Below are 17,177 nucleotides of genomic sequence, written 5' to 3' on the forward strand. Positions count from 1 at the left end.
GTTTCAAAGATGATTGAAAGCAATAATTCTGCTGGTTCCTCAACTGTTTTTGCCTTATGCCGCCAGCTCCCTCCCCCCAGCATACAGCCAGTATAACATTGTTTTATGGTAATATGCATTAGAAGTTAGTCTTGAGATTCTTTTTTAATAGTGGAGGAGAGCAGTAGAAGATACTGATTTGAAAAGATTATCTGGGTGAAGGATGAGTTTGGGACCTCAGCACTTTGCTATTCTCTAATGTGCAATATGTCCACAATACTTTTTATTTTAGGATTTTCAAATTTGTAAACCCTTGTTATGGTTAATAGGCTGGTTAAAGTCAACTTTAGAGTTAGTTATGTAGACGATCAAGATTTTACTTTGGGGCAATAATCATTCTATATTAACCCACTTTTCTAGATCTCTGAATTTATTCCTTCAAGACCCAAATTCAAACCTTTTCTAAACCATTTTGGTGAATATTTTTATAATATTTATCAAATAATTCCCCTTTTTTTGGTAAAAGTGTTAGCAAATTAAACAGTTGTTTAATTTATTTGTTTGAATTATTAAAAGTAGTATTTGTTGTTCAGTCAGGGTCCATAGCTATGTACATCATCTTTATATGGCTGAATCAGTCAAGTAACAGGCATTTAATAAGTATCTGCCATGTGTCAGACACTGTACTGGGCATTAGGGAAGCAAATACAAGAGTGAGACAGTCTTTGCCCTCAGGAAGTTTATATTCTGCTAGGTTCAGGGTACACAGCATGTTTATAGATAAATACAGGCTATAGACTAAATAAATGCAAAGTAATTTGAAATGGGAGGCAGATACTGGGGAAATTAAGAAAGGCCACCTGAAGGGGGTGGTAATTAAGTTGAATCTTGAAGAGAACTAGCAATTCCAAGCCATAGAAATGAGGATGGAGAGTATTCTAGGTATGGGGGGCCAACAGCTTATGAAAAGATATAAAAGTGGGAGACAGAATGTCATCTAAGGGAATAAGCGAGTAGATAAGCTTGACTGGAACCTGGATTCCCCCCCCCCCCAAAAAAAAATTAATGGATATGTAAAGTAGTATGTATATGAGAGGACAAGTTCTTAGGGAACAGAAAATTGCTATTTTTGTTTTATATGAGCTTTGCTGGTAGTTGTGCTTTTTTTTTTTCCGAAAGGAATTCAGAAAGAACTGGCTTTTAGTTAATCTAGATTTTGTTATGATTTGATTCAGAAGTCCTAATTTAAACAATGTTTTTTAATGTTTATTTGAATTTGGATAAACTTCAACTTGATTTATTTTTGTGTACATCACTGTTTCTCTTGAGAATTTTAGCTTTTGAGTAAAAAAATAAAATGTGAATCAATAATAAAAGCATATTTCTTTAAAAATAGACTCTTCATGTTCATTCTTAATAAATAATTGTTTTATAATCTAAATTTGTTTTCTAACCTGTTGGACTTTTCAGTGAATATTGTGTTTAATCCAATATATAAGTGTGATGATGATTTGATTTGTTCTTGACACTAGGTTAAATGGGCCAAAGAGAATTATCACCACAATATTGGCTCTCCATATTCTTTACGCTTAGCTTCTGCTGACATCAATGGGAAGATCATTGTTTGGGATGTAGCAACTGGAGTAGCTCGATGTGAAATACAAGAACACAACAAACCTATTCAGGGTAGGTAAGAAAAGTTTATGCTTGTTGCATATAAATTTCTCTCATGATATAATTTTTTCATCATATAATGTGAATTGTTTTATCATGGCTTTTCTTTCCATTTTCATTGTTGTAGTCATTGTGTATATTATTTTCCTGATTCTACTAAACTTCCCTTTACATCAGTTTTTATAAGTGTACCTGTGTTTCTCTGTATTGTTCATAGTTTCATAGAACACAATAATATACCATTATGTGAATGTACCACAGTTTATTTAACCAGCCCCTAATCAGTAGGTATTTATTTGGTTTTTAGTTCTTTGCTGTCACCTAACGTGCTACAATAAATATTTTATTGTGGATAAAGCCTTACTTTTTGCCAGTGGAGGAATATCTACCTAGCAGGGGAATCTCTGAGTCAAAGGGATGAATATTTTAGTCACTTTCTTTGCATAATTCTAAATTGCTTTCCAGCATTTCATAGCTCAAAAAAAAAAGTGTTAATTTTTCTATCTTTCCACAAATACTCCCAACACTGACTATTTCAATCTTTTGTCAGCTTTACCAGTTTTCTGGATATCAGGTGAAACCTCAGGGTTTTTTGGATTTGTATGTACTTATTATTGGTGATTTGGTGAATTTTTAGATGGTTGCTGATAGTTTTCTTTCTTTTTTTTTTAAACTATCATTTGCTTATTTACTGGGGAATAGCTTTTTGTCACATATTTCTGTTAGTTGTCTGTATGTTTCAGATAATCAAACCCTTATCAAAAGTGTTTGATGCAGAGATCCTGAGAATAGTGAAGCTGTTATGAAAAACATCCTATGATATATCTTGTCCTTAGTTTACTTATCAATCAGATGAAGATGATTGGATAAGATGAACTCTAGGGACTCTTCCAGTGCTATCATCGTATATTGTATGTTTTAATAACCCTTGCAGTGCTAGTAATATAGCATTCTATTCTAAAGTCTGTCGTAAATGAGTGGGAATTATTTGCTGATTTGAATCTTCCACCATTACTTCTTTCCTTTAAAGGGGGATAGGCAAGGGTCAATTGCATTGTTGTTAGGTTATCTAACTTGGGAAAAGAATAGCATTTATTTAGTTCATAATTTTTGAGTCTGTGGTTTTCCTGTGCTTGTGCCTTTATCTAGTTTGTTGAAGTGAGCATGCATGAAAATAGAGTATTGTACTCAAAAGTGTCATAGGAAGAAAAAGAATTGGATAACTATACTATACCAGGAGGATATTGACACCAACTTACAGAAGTCTTGACGTGTTAAATTTGGATGACTTTAAGGCTTCAGTAGCTTGTATTTCTGTTTATTACAAGTTAACTTTACATTTTTATATTCTAATAGTTCTGACACTTGATTTTTAGTAAAGATTGTAAAGATTTTGCATAAAACCAGATCTTATGGACAGATTAGAAAAATAATACTTTTTTGGGCCTGGAGCTATTATTTCATTGATTTTAGGATTTTCAAATTTAACCCTGCCTTATAACAGATGGTCTTTGAGTGTTGCCTTGGGAACCAAGAGTGTCAGTGATTTGTTCCAGCTCACACAACCACTTTTGGTCAGAGGCAGGACTTGAACCTGGATCTCTTTCTCTTCAAGGCCAGTCCTCTGTCCTCTGTGCTGCCATGCTTCTCAAAATAATTTAAATGTTATTTCTTCAGACTTTTTTTTTCTTTTATGTGATATCTACAGACATGCAGTGGTTATGGAATCAGGATGCTTCCCGAGATTTGCTTCTTGCTATTCATCCACCTAACTACATTGTGCTATGGAATGCAGACACTGGTACCAAACTTTGGAAGAAGAGTTATGCAGAAAACATACTTTCTTTTTCCTTCGACCCCTTTGATCCTTCACATTTAACTTGTGAGTTATATTTATTTGTATCAAAGGATTAAGGAAACTATCTTTATAAAATATTGATCTAAAAATTCTGATGTTACTCTTAAAATGACAGAAGCAGATTAGGGGGCAGATTTGTGAGCATACTTTAAAGGAGTCTTAAAGTGGGGAGCTATGCTTCTTGGTTTCAAGCTTTTTCCTTATAACTCCTGGTTTTTGATAGTTGAATTTCAACCTTGTGCTGATAGGCAGATAATAGTTGCTCATAAAAAATATTGGGACACATTGGTACTGTGTTGAAAATTTGTGTTAGAAATAAAGTACCCAGAGAAAGAAGATTGTAATTATCAACTTAAGATAGCTTTTATGACAGTATTTCAGTTCAGACTTAATTAAGTTCATTTTTCATGGCTTAGAAGAGCTGAGTCAGTGGTTTCATTTGGTCTTAATAGCTGTATTTAAATTGAATTCTTGTGACTTTTATCCTACCCATTTATACCCCAGCTTTGAGTTGGTAAACAGTGGTATGTAAGAAAGAACAAAAACCCAAATAATTTCTTACCATACTTTAATTGTGCTCATTACTTTAAGTGATTATCTAAAATACTTATGACTAAGTTTTGCTGAGTATGTAGCCATGCAGACTATTTCTCTCTGGATTTGGAAGACTCAGAAAGTAACATTATAAACTGTGAAGCTGGTGTTCATCTTGAAATCTGTAGGAACTTGAATCAATATATGGGTTGACTTACATTTTTCAGTTTTTGAGCAGTGCTTTTCATATAGACTCTGTTACAGTTATTTTCCTTTAGAAATTTTACTTAGTTTTCTGCTTAAGTGCCAGCTATGGAACATTTTTTGTAAGCCTGAAAACTTTGACTACTAGATGCAATAATTATTCTGTTATTTTATCTTTTCAAATAGCATTAAGGAAGTATTTTACTCTATTATATTTTTAAAATTTCCCCCCTCCCACTTAAAAAAAATAGAGAAACTCAGGGACAAAAATATTGCCTTAGAATACGGATACACATTTAGACTTAAGTTCATCGTTACAAATAAACATTTATTATCATCAAATCATTAGTCTTTGTGTGAAATATTTAAAGTGTAAGATCCCTTCTACATAGAGCTTACATTCTAAAGCATCACTTCATTTTCAAGTTTGGAAATAAAATAGGGAACCTATAGTGAAAATCAGTGTGCTGTATTAGTTTGCAAAAAACAGTACTTGTTTAGTACTCATTCAGATTCAGCAAAACATTACTTAGTACCTACCATGAGCTCTGCTGGCTTCTGAGGAGTACACAAAGAGCCCTGCCCTTACAAAGTTTATAATCTGGGGGGGGATGAGGCAAGTCCATAGAGAATTACAGGCAGTGGTAGAAATTAGGCGAGAGATGCTCTAAGACTAAATGAGAAGGTTCAGAGGAGGAAAAAAAAAATCACATCTGATTAAAGCTAGAGATCAGGAAATCAGGGAAGTCTTTATTCTGCTGATAACCCTATAGTATCTTTTTAATATGAAGAATAGATACATAAGAGCTGATCACATTGACCTCTGATAAATTTTGTAATAAAACATCCACTTCTCTTTAATTGCTAGATGATACTTTTTGCTCTGAAATATTATGTAGCAATAGTACTGTGTTATTAAACTTATCATTGCTTCCCTTTCAGCATTATATTGGAATAAAACTGATAAAACTGGTTAACTTTAATGATCACTTTCCTTTTCCTAATGCAGTACTTACCAGTGAGGGGATTGTATTCATCTCAGACTTTTCTCCATCCAAACCTCCTGCCAGCTCAGGGAAAAAAGTTTACATATCCAGTCCACATTCGAGTCCAGCTCATAACAAGGCAACTGCAGCTACGGGTGCCAAGAAGGCTCTCAATAAAGTAAAAATATTGATCACTCAGGAGAAACCGAGGTAAGTTCTACTTTTATTTAGTAGCAAGATAGAATCAGAAGTTATCTTTTTAGTAGTGAGGATTAATTTTCTTCCTTTTTCCCTCCCATTCTCATTTTTTATTTTTAATCAACGAGGGAATAGCCACACTTTTTTGTTATTTGTATTTTCATCCAGGACATGTTTTAGTGATGACTTGAGAGTTTAAAATGTCTCATTCATGAAGCAGATGAAGCATCAGACATTAAAATGTATTACAGTGGACTTTGAGGTATCTGTTTATTCCATGATCCCATCTTCTTACCTGAGGTTTACATTGTAGTTTTGATTTAGAAGAGATGAAATGAGATTTCTGAAGACTTTGAGGGTCATTACATAGAGATAAATATTCATGCATTTGGAAAGTGACTCCCTGTTATCTCTTAGATCAAATACATACTCCTCTGGTGTGGGGAGCCAAGTGCACCCAGGGACTCTTGCCCTTCTGTGGCAGAGTCTGAGATAGTGGTAGAGAGGAGCCCTGCCGGGCCAGCCACGGAGCTGAGAAGGAGAAGTTAGATGAAAAGATAGATAAAAAGATTACTTACCCAGAGGCTGGCAGTTGTAAACGAGACAGGACTCCAGGATGGTGGAAAACAGAGTCAACTTTATTCAGCTAAGAGTCCAGTATATATAGTGTGAAACTGCATAGTCATCATAAGCCACTGTCTTTGGGATTACGCCGTTGTCCTAGCTCCCTTTCGCCTTATCCGTGACAGCCATGTACTCTAGCCTTGTTATCAGAATACAAGTACCAGGCAGGATATTCCAAACCTCCCTAAACCTCTCTAGAATAGGATGGAGTTGTGTCCTTGTTCCCGGGCCGGGAGCATACCATGCTTCTCACGGGAATGTGAAGCCCATGCCTGTGAGCCTTCCTGGGGGATGGGGAACCAATCTGGGCCTATTTAGCAGGGTCTTATGCTAAGAGGGCTTATTCAGCCATCAGGGTCAGAGCCCCACTGGCCATGGTCCTCAACATCAGAGTATTTGAAACCTTTCATAAGCCAACTCCAACCTGCTATTCCATCCTTATTACATATGATTCCTTTCACACAATCCAAACTAGCCTTCTTTTTCTCATGTGTAGCACTTCTTGTCTTTGGGCTTTTTCACTGATTGTCCTTAGTGCCTGAATTTTTGTAAAGATGCAGATCCTTCCAACTATGCCAGTTGTAAGAACACAGGTCTGTTCTCCCCAGATTATGCCAACTGTAGGGTGGCAGACCCTCCAAGAGAATACTAAGATACCAAAGAAAGAAGGAAGTCCGTGTCAGTGTGGGGATGTATGTGTAGATTTATTAGGGTTTATTGAGTTGATTGGGGAGTTTAACAGAGTATACTCATGTAACCAACTGCTCTGGCCAGTGGCAGGTTAGAGTAATGGATTCCTGCAACCCTTCCTTAGAGCAGGTCAGATGACATATAGAAACAGAACAAAGAAGGCATAGTGCCAGTGATGACCATGGGTTACTTTTAAGTTTTTCCATGGGATAGTTAGAGCTTCTTTTGCTATTTGCATTCATTCAGGGTGGTTTACATTAACTGTAGGGTCTTAGGTCATGTTCTCACATTCTTGCTCTCACTGTACAATTGCAATCTTTCCGCCTTTTAGCCCTGGTTTTGTTTACAGTTCATCTCAATCATGAAAACCACCCTCTGCTTGAAATTTTTTCCTATGTTCCCACAGCTTCCAGTACTTTTTCCCCCAATTCCTTTGTATTTATTTTGTATATAATATCTTTATGTATGTATATGTGTGTGTATGCATGTATACATACATACATACACGCAGACACACATACATACATACGTACATACATAAGTATATCTATGTGTGTATTGTCACACTAGAGCTTTTTGAAGGCAGGAACTGTTTCATTTATGACTCTTTCCCCAGCAGCCAGTACAGTGCCTGGCAGTAAGTATGCTTTTAACAAAGGCTTATTTGATAGGATTATTACATCATTGAATCTTTCTCACTCACATAGTAAATTGGGAAAATATAGTTTTGTATTACTATGGTAATGGGTTTCACAGAATCTCCAGAACAGTATAAAGTAGCATGGTGAAGTAGAAAGACCTCTATATTAGAAATCTGAACATGTTTGTTTTGTTATCTGCCCCACCACTTGCTATTTAACTGAACTGTCTTGGGTATAACCTCTCTAGCTCTTCTTTTTCTTATCTGTAGAATGAGAAATAATGAACTTTCTAGTTGTAAAAGTCCATCAGTTCTAGAAGTTGCCAAATTAAGTTCATGTTATAAATTTGAAGTATCTTGATAGGTAACTCAAAATTAAATGATGGATCTTAATATTGAGTTTTGCAGACATTCACTTAAATGATTTTATAAAAAAGCAAATAATGTGATACTTTATGTTGTGACATCCATTCATATTACAAAGAACATTTCCCTCTACTGGTGTTATAATTGAAAATTTTTTGTTATCAGTGATTAAGATGCCATCTTGTGGTTTAGAGAGTTTTTAACTTTGGGCTTTTTCATAGTCTTCATATAGTCATTGCTGTCGTGATAGAAATAGCAAAGATAAAATATTTTTTGGAAATCATCTCATAGTTTCTATACAACCTGTTTTTTACAGTTGGAGAAACTGGCAAAAGGTAAAGTGATTTACCCATAGCTGCTTAATGCCAGACCCAAGTCTAAAATAAAAACCAAGTCTTTTGACTCTTTGCTAATTTCTATTTTAGGACACCCTATTTTATACATTTAGTATGGCATCTCTAACAAGAAAATTTCTAAATGTTTTGTGTGTGTGTGTCAGTTATAGCAGCTTGCTTAACTTGTCAAATTATGAAGTAGTACAAAGCTGAATTTTGTGAATGCCATTAGTATTTACTTTTTCTTGTATTAGTTGTCTTACAACATCACAGTACTTTTAAACTTGCTAAAAAGTAGCTCCTTTTAGAAATATAGGAAGTTAACACCCTTGGGGTACACTACATCAGTGATTAACTTGACTTTTTTGGCATGTTCTAACTTCTGTAGCATTGGATTCAGGCCCATGCTGGCCATTTCAGGAAGTAAAGATATATTTTGTAACTCATGGTTTATATGACAGGCACATGAAAATTAAATTTTTTTTTTCTTTTTGGAGGGGGGAAGGCAGGGCAGTTAGGATTAAGTGACTTGCCCAAGGTCATCCGGCTCGTGAGTGTTAAGTGTCTGAGGCCGGATTTGAACTCAGGTCCTCCTGACTCCAGTGCTGGTGTTCTATTCACTGTGCCACCTAGCTGCCCCATGATATTAAATTTTTAAGTTTCTTTCAGTTTAAACTAAACCTATGGTAATATGTTCAGTGTGAATTTTTTATTTTTCAGTGCTGAATCTGTGACACTCAATGATTGTCTTCAGTTGTCATATCTACCTTCCAAAAGGAATCACATGTTGTTGCTTTATCCTCGAGAAATTCTAATCCTCGACCTTGAAGTAAACCAGACAGTAGGTGTAATTGCAATAGAAAGAACAGGAGTACCATTTCTACAGGTATCCATTCTAGTTTGCTGTTTATTTTCCATAGCTGTACTTGAAACCACTATTTTTAATCTTTTACATTTTTTAAAATAAGCTAAAAATTTAAAAATCAGTATCTATTTTTGCATTATCATTTCTGAATAGAGCTCTCTTCCCTTCCTTTCTGAGCACCGTATCTTGTAAATTGATCAACCAAAAAATAGGATTATTAATCACTTATTATGTGTCAGGTCCTGTGCTAGCACTGGGTTTATTAAGAGGCTCATGTTCCAATTGGGACATAACATATAAATAGACATGTACAAGATGTATACAGAGTAGATGGAAGGTGATCTCAAAAGGACTAGGACAAAGCCTCTTTAGAAGGTAGTGTTTGAGCTAAGTCTTCTGGAAAGTCAGGGAAACTCCTAGGTGGAGGTGAGAGGTAGGCAGGCATGGGGCCCAGTCAGTGCAAAGAAACACGGAAGAAGGTGGACTGTTAGGCAAGAGAAACAGCAAATAAGCTATCGTAGCTGGATTGTTGAGTGAATAAAGAGGAGGATAGTTGTAAGAAGAATGGAGACGAGACACCAGATTGTGGAGGCCTTCATCCTCAAACAGATCTTTATATTTGATCCTGGAGATAACAGGACACTGTGGGAACTTACAGAGTAGAGGGGTGATGTGGTCAGACCTACTGTGCTTCAGAAAAATCACTTTGGCACATGAGTTTAGTATGAATTGGAGTGAGGAGAGATTTCAGGCAGGGTGTCCTATTGGAATACTATATTACAGTAGTTTGTGAAAGATACATATTTTTTTTCTTTTCGGAGGGGGGAAAGCAGGACAGTTGAGGTTAAGTGACGTTCCCAAGGTCACACGGCGAGTAAATGTTAAGTGATTGAGGTCAAATTTGAACTCAGGTCCTCCTGACTCCAGGGCTGGTGCTCTATTCACTGCGCCACCTAGCCACCCCTGGAAAAGAGATTTAAAAAAAGAAAGGGAGAAGGGATGCAATTCAGAAAAACCACTAACTCATTATCTGACAGATTATGCAATATTTCATATCCGTAGTCCATTATCAGAGGGATTACAGTTGTGATTTCTTAACTCTTCCAGGACCAAGCTTATTCATTATACATTATTCAATTCTTTTTCTTTATATTAAAATTAATATCTAAAAGATAAAATATATGTATTTTGTGACTGAAATACCATTCAGTCTTGTTTGATTTTCAATTTGACAAACATTTATTGGCTACCCACTATGTGTACTGTAAATGTGACACATAAATGTAAAAAACGTGATCTTATCAGATGGGGAATTCTTCTCACTCATCTACTTCTTAGTAGAGATTTCCTGGGGAATTATTTGAGGAACACTAAGCTTTAAGTGACTTGACCAGAGCCATCTAATAAGTGTCATCTTCTAGACTCTAAACCCTGCACTTTCTGTATCCTGTCATTTTTCTTTTGGCTAGATTTGATTGTTAAACTTTAATATAACCAAATACATTATTTTGTCTTTCCTGTTCTCTACAATTCTTAATGAGTTTATTTTGCCCTTGAAATGACCAAGAATATTCTGGGAACATGAGTTATTTAAGTGGTGTTAATTAAGCACATGGATTTAGGAAGCTTTTGTGTTCAGATACTTATTAACTTTTGGACCTTGGACAGATCATTTAACCTCTTTGTGCCTCAAGTGATTTCAGAGGATTTATCCGCTAAGCATAGTTCAGTTAGGGTCTTTTGATACTGTAGGGTATTATCACACTGGAAATTTCCCATGCTGAAGAAGAAACACACACACACACACACACATTTATATACATCTGCAGTTTAAATGAATTCTAAATGTATGTTAAAAACTTGAACTTTTTCTTTTCTTGGTTGATCTATTTAGCATAATAATAGCTAGTAATAAAGCATTCACATAGTGCTTTAAGGTTTGATGAGTCCTTTACAAATATTTATATTTTTAATATATACAAATATTTTACAAATATTTATCCTCATTTTATCCTCACAACAATTCTGGGAATTAGGTGCTTTTGTTAATCTCTATTTTAATAGTTGAAGAAGACAGAGGTTAAGTGACTTCCCAGAGTCATGTAGCTTGAGGATGTCTGAGGTGGGATTTAAACACAGGTTTTTCTGACTGTAGTTACAAAGGTCTATCTACTGTTCCACCTAGTTGTTTTTATTATAAACATCACAGTATCTAAAATGCTATATTAATAAATCCATTGTATTTTGAGAATTCCATGTTAAATCTCCCATAGGTTATCCCCTGCTTTCAGCGTGATGGCTTATTTTGCCTACATGAAAATGGTTGCATAACTTTAAGAGTTCGAAGATCTTATAACGCTATTTTTGGGACTTCAAATGAAGAGTCAGGTAATGTTATGTAACATATTATATACATCTGTATATTTGAGCATTACTCCAATTTTGCCAACTTTACACTCTGCTTTTGGACTTCCTTTTTAAGACATTTCCATTTGAGAATGACTTAGATACACAAGAGATAAAAGCAAAATGATTATTAATTCTGTTGTTACAGAATAGCATTTATTGTTAGCAGAATTGTGTACAGTGTTGAGGCATTAATTGAATTAAGTCTTGTAAGTTCTTATATTTAGAGTACATATTGCAAAAATGTATGAAATCTATTTTTCTATTAAAATCCTCTTCTGATACCCCATGATGATATGAGGGTGGCCCCAGGTCCTAATGAGAGTGCTTGTGGATCCTAAGCTCAACCCAGGTTCTCTAAGTTGGAAAAGGATTGAAAAGAATTCAGATCTAAACTTAGGGTTGTGTCATCACCAAGCTGGCTGCAGGGATGTTAACTTTTCAACCATAGCAACTCTTATTGACTTAAGTCTTAGATGAGTTATCTTCTTGTAGTGAAGAATGAGATTCACTAATCACTATATATTGCTCTTTGGTCATGTGTCATGGGAATGCCTTTATAAAACCATGTTATCAGAAGATTTGAATTTAGGTTATTTCAGAAGTTAAATTTGCTATGTGTTCTAAATAGTATTATCTTTGTCTTCTCTGGGAATCAAATAGTCTTTCTGTGAGGGAATCACTATAAAATTGTAGGTTTCGTGAAGTGTATTTTAAAAAAAAATTGGTCATAGATAGGCCTGTTCTATTGATATAGTAGTGGGATTGAAGTTGTTCGTTTCTGGGATAATTTTAGCAATTCTTTTACATAAAGATCCAGATCCAGTTCAGGAGCTGACCTATGATTTGCGAAGCCAGTGTGATGCAATTAGGGTGACCAAAACTGTTCGTCCGTTCAGTATGGTGTGTTGTCCTGTTAATGAAAATTCTGCTGCTCTCATCGTGAGTGATGGAAGAGTCATGATATGGGAATTGAAATCTACTGTTTCTTATAGAAACTTTCGTAACAGGTAACTTCATTCTTAGACTTACACAGCCTTTTAATATTGTTGTTATTACTTCAGACAGTATTACTACTAACACCGCATGGTTTGTCAACTACAAGTAATCTCTTCAGTGGGAAAAATGAAAAGCAGATGAAGATTTGGAGATATTTTATAGGCAAAAGAGACAAATTCTTGGGAAAAATAACCCCCCAAAAACAATATTAGGAACATAATCTGGAATTAATAATTTGAGTTACTTTATGTCATATGAATTTCAAGTTATTTTGAGTTTTGTATAATTGTAACAACTGTTTCTTCGCAGCAGTTCAGGTGCATCACCTTTATATTCACCAATATCTTTCTGTGGAATTCCTGTAGGAGCATTACAGAATAAACTTCCAGATCTTTCTTTAGATAATATGATTGGTAAGTTTTTGATTTTTCCCCAAACTTTATTCTGGGCTATGCTTTGTGAAGGGAAAAGTCAGTACAGTTTTATGTAAAATTAAGGTTAGAATTTGGAGAACTTAAATGTAGAAGAGTTTCATGTTTAATATGTAATTGAAGCATAAAGCATCTAAATTGGAAAATGCCTACATTGTCATAAAATGGAATTTGATTTGTTGGAATTGAAATTTATTAATGATAAACAGCATGACATCATATAGCACAATTGGGAATCCAGCAAATTAATCTCTAGTTCCTCTTCTGTCTTTTTGACTAGCTGCGTGATATGAGGCACCTTTTTGAGCCTTAGTTTCCTCATCTGACATTGATGATGATAATATATGTCCTGTCTTCTTCACATTGTGTGTGTGTATTTCTGGGTAGGCTGTGTGTGGGAGGGACACGATGAGAATTAAATCAACATTTTTTGAAACTTCACATTATGTATGACCTTAGGGACACAGAATCAGAAAAGAGAGAGGGCCTTTTCCGTTAAAGAACTTATTTATAGTAGATAATTTGTGTAAAAGTACTTTGAAGCACTAAAACAACTCTACACATAAAACCAGTATTATGTCTAAATTATTGTGTTTTTAACTAATATGTTTTAGTTCTACAGATATGAAGTACTTACTCTTAGCAAGGCATTCTTTTGGGTTCTGGGACTGTAAACACAAAAAGTTACTTATCCTTAGCTTCAAGGAGATTACTTGTTAAAATTAGAATTACAGGGGCGGCTATGTGGCACAGTGAATAGAGCACCGCCCCTGGAGTCAGGAGGACCTGAGTTCAAATATGGCCTCAGACACTTAACACACACACACACACACACACACACACACACACACACCCTAGCTGTGTGACCTTGGGCAAGTCATTTAACCCCAATTACCCTACTTTCACTCTCAAAAAAAACCTAGCAAAAAAAATTTAGAATTGCAAATATGGATTCTGAGCAGTTTTGAAGAATTCATCTTTATAATTAAGTCATTAAAAACATTGTTTTGTGAAGACAAAATTGAGTCACAATTATTTTTTGAGCATTTCTGATTTGGAAAACACTACTGCCAGAAAATTTTAGGAGAAAGAAAAAAAAATATTTTTCATCAGTTTCTGGGTGACATGTTTTAAAATATAAAATTTTTAAAAATTTGCAAGCTTAATTTTGCATATGTAAGACAGTTATATGCCTAATTGGGAAGTTCCCACTACAAGTATGGTAAAGTTATGCAAATTCTTACTCATTGCATTTATATCTTTTCTTATTACATACCTATAGTATTATCCATTATTGGAAAGTTTAGTCATATTTGGCATGGTGTTAGCAATGTACATCTTGCCCCAAAACCTTACCCCGTCATTTCTTTTTTTAGCAGTGATCAGTTTTTGTCACCCAAATTGCCTTTCATAGACCAGAAGCTTTGGCATCATCTTTGATTCTTCCCCCCTCTCCACCCTCTTAACAAATTAGTTCCCAATTCCTGCTGATTTCCTCTCTACTGTGGATGTCTTCTCTGTTCCCTCCTCTCCATTGCCTCTTCCCAAATTCAGGCCCACATTAATCTCTTAACTGGCCTATCACAATAATGTTCTAACTGTTCTCCCTGCCACCACCTTCTATCCCATACTATGGACTGCTGCCAGATTAATCTTTCTGAAGCCAAGCTTTAAGGTCACTTCTGTGCTCAAAAGCCTTTAATGACTCCCTCATTCTTAACAAACAAATCCAGTACTTGTTAGGCTGCCATTTGGGCTCCTCAGGATCTGGCCCTAACTTAGATTTCTTTCCCCCTCTCCTGCTTCCATCTTGAAAGTTAGGCTGCAGCCAGATTAGAGGACTTGACATTCTCCACAGGTCCTGAGCTTACTTGCCTCACATTGGTGAGGCATGGGCCAGTCTTTCTTCCTGGATTGATCATAACCTTTCTGTTAACTGTCCACCCACAGCCAGAAGTTACTTCTTTCCACACCCATATAAAACTTTTATTTCTCTCTTGTGTCTCTGATCACATTTTTTCAAATACTTTTATCTTTTTTTTTTATATAAGATTTATACCTCCTACTAAATTGTAAGCCCTTAATGTGGCAATTTGCTCAGAATAATTGCTTAATAGATGTTGACTTGAATGTAACCCAAACCACAGTTTTCAGAGTAAATTGTCCTTTCCAAATAAATAAATGAATGAATAAATACGTATATCATAAATCCACAGTTTTAATGTAGCAGGTTAGTTTTTTCAAGCAGACATTTTATAGGATTTAGGTATTAAAACAATACAAAGTAATATTTTTAAAGGGACAAAATAGTGTAGATTATGTAGCAATTCTTGACAATACAATTGATTTAAAAGCATTAATTAAGAAAGGCTTTGTTACTTTAAACATTTTAATTATAACTTTTAATTAAACCTTTAATTTGCACTGCAGTGAGTACTCTATGATAATGGAAAGCATTTTCTTGTTATCCAGTTAAAAGCATTGGACTGATTTACACTCAGCCAATAGAGACCATTAAGATGCAAAACACTGTGATATGTTTTAAGTGCAAATCCTTTAATGAAGGAAGGATAGAGGAAAGTTCCCTAGTCTAAGAAAGTAGTTGGATTCCATGCTTGGGAATACCTCGGATATGTACAGAATGACTCATTTTTCATTTTAAGCCAACATATTCTCTTATTTTAGATTCCTAGGATAGAGTTAGAGATTTTATTTATTTTCATACTTTACATAAAAGTCACCCTTAAGTAAATTGCCAGATTGCCAACATATATTTTGTTTGTTTTTGTTTTTGTAAATTGACCTTAATTTTTGATATGAGAGTAATTTGTGATCATCATATTTTTTATACCTTACTGTAAACATGTGGTTTTTTATTTGAACTTCCCACAGTTTTTTGTTGTTGTTTTGTTATTTTTTTTGTCTTAGTTTTGTTTTTTTACTTTTGGTTGACTTGACAATTGAAATATTTATAATGTACTTGGAAATGTTATATTTTAAGACTCAAATAACAGTAACATCTTTAATGTACTATCTAAAGAATTATCTAATTGTCAAATTTTAAGTTGTAAATGATGAAAGAAACATAAAGTAACTAATATATCCTAGATACTTGGGGATACAAGGACTAAAATGAGTATTTTCATTTGAATCTGCTGTTGTCAGTTTGATAGATTGACGAGAAGTTTACAAAATTTATTAGATTTTAAATGAACTACTTTTCTATCATAATTCTTAAATGTATACAGTAATTAGCTTCACAAAGACTTCACATTTATGCCAGCTATTTCTAATGCCATCTCTTATTTCATCCCGATTTCTTTTCTTTGCACCAATACCTTTCTTCATTGCTCTTTAGGCTAAACATCCCCAGTTCCTTCATTTGATTCTTGCATGATCTTGAAATCCTTTACCCTGCTGGTCCTTCTTACTATCTTTAACAGAATGTGACCCCCTAGTTCTAAGCATAAGTCTCTAGATGTGAACTGATAGCAGTCAGCTATAGCAGTACTAGCAGCCCTTTAATCCTGGTCACTGCCTGCCCTCAATGCTTGCCAAGAGACACAGACTTGACTGAAACCATGCATGGAAAGAGTGTTAAAAGATAAAATCCGGGAAGGGACATTAAAGATCATCAGATTAACCCATTTATTTTATACACAGGAAACAGAGATATTAAAAGTGACTTGCCTTGGGAAATTACGTAGCTAGAATTTGAATCCATGTTTCTGGAGGCGTTGTAGGGGATGTCGGTGGATTCTAGTTAGCAATACTGTAAATATCTTGTATATCCTTTGAGGCTTACACAAGGTGATCAGTCATGTAGACAAGCAGTGAAATGGGTACCCTGTATACAGTCTCCAAGGCCTGACATGTCTTTTGAAAAGTCCAGGTTCTACTTCTTTAAAACACCATTTTCCACTCAGCACCACACCCAGAAATAACTGGCCGTGTAACCTTGAGCAAGTTACTTAACCCCGATTGCTTTAAAAAAAAACAACAACACCATTTTCTTTCTGGTACATAAATTTATTTTATTGGCAAGTTAATATATATATATATATATATATATATATATATATTTTTTTTTAAAGTCAGAATTGCTTATAATTAATAGGCTGCTATTTTGATTGCAAATCAGGGCAAAGCACAATTGCTGGAGAAGAACACCTAAGAGGCCCCACCTTGCAGGAAGTGCATTTGAAATTTCTGCTCACAGGACTTCTTTCAGGACTTCCTTTGCCACAGTTCACTATCCGTATGTGCCCACCACTTACCACAAAAAATATAAAACAGTATCAGCCACTGCTTGCTGTTGGTGAGTATTTGACTACTTCTTCAGAATGCTTTGCCAACTATATAATGTAGTAGATGGGATATGTTGTTCA

The 17,177-nt window shown here is 34.9% G+C and overlaps 1 protein-coding gene and 1 long non-coding RNA gene across 4 annotated transcripts in view; one reads left to right on the forward strand and one right to left on the reverse strand.

Annotated features, from left to right (window-relative positions):
• Positions 1 to 17,177, reverse strand: part of LOC138169559 (uncharacterized) — a 332,356-nt gene that overhangs the window by 287,415 nt on the left and 27,764 nt on the right. The window lies entirely within an intron of this gene.
• Positions 1 to 17,177, forward strand: part of WDR11 (WD repeat domain 11) — a 95,875-nt gene that overhangs the window by 1,545 nt on the left and 77,153 nt on the right. For 2 of the 3 annotated variants that reach the window (XM_069099102.1, XM_069099104.1), the window contains exons 3-10: positions 1,512 to 1,665; positions 3,362 to 3,535; positions 5,259 to 5,445; positions 8,809 to 8,974; positions 11,227 to 11,341; positions 12,174 to 12,369; positions 12,668 to 12,771; positions 16,931 to 17,107. In XM_069099102.1, coding sequence (XP_068955203.1) covers positions 1,512 to 1,665; positions 3,362 to 3,535; positions 5,259 to 5,445; positions 8,809 to 8,974; positions 11,227 to 11,341; positions 12,174 to 12,369; positions 12,668 to 12,771; positions 16,931 to 17,107 — 1,273 coding nt within the window. The remainder of the gene's footprint in view (positions 1 to 1,511; positions 1,666 to 3,361; positions 3,536 to 5,258; positions 5,446 to 8,808; positions 8,975 to 11,226; positions 11,342 to 12,173; positions 12,370 to 12,667; positions 12,772 to 16,930; positions 17,108 to 17,177) is intronic. The other variant, XM_069099103.1, reaches the window with a different exon arrangement.

Source organism: Petaurus breviceps, unplaced genomic scaffold (assembly GCF_028583685.1).
Source record: "Petaurus breviceps papuanus isolate PSGF00001 unplaced genomic scaffold, PetGlider_PUasm1.0 37, whole genome shotgun sequence".
NCBI lineage: Eukaryota > Metazoa > Chordata > Mammalia > Diprotodontia > Petauridae > Petaurus > Petaurus breviceps.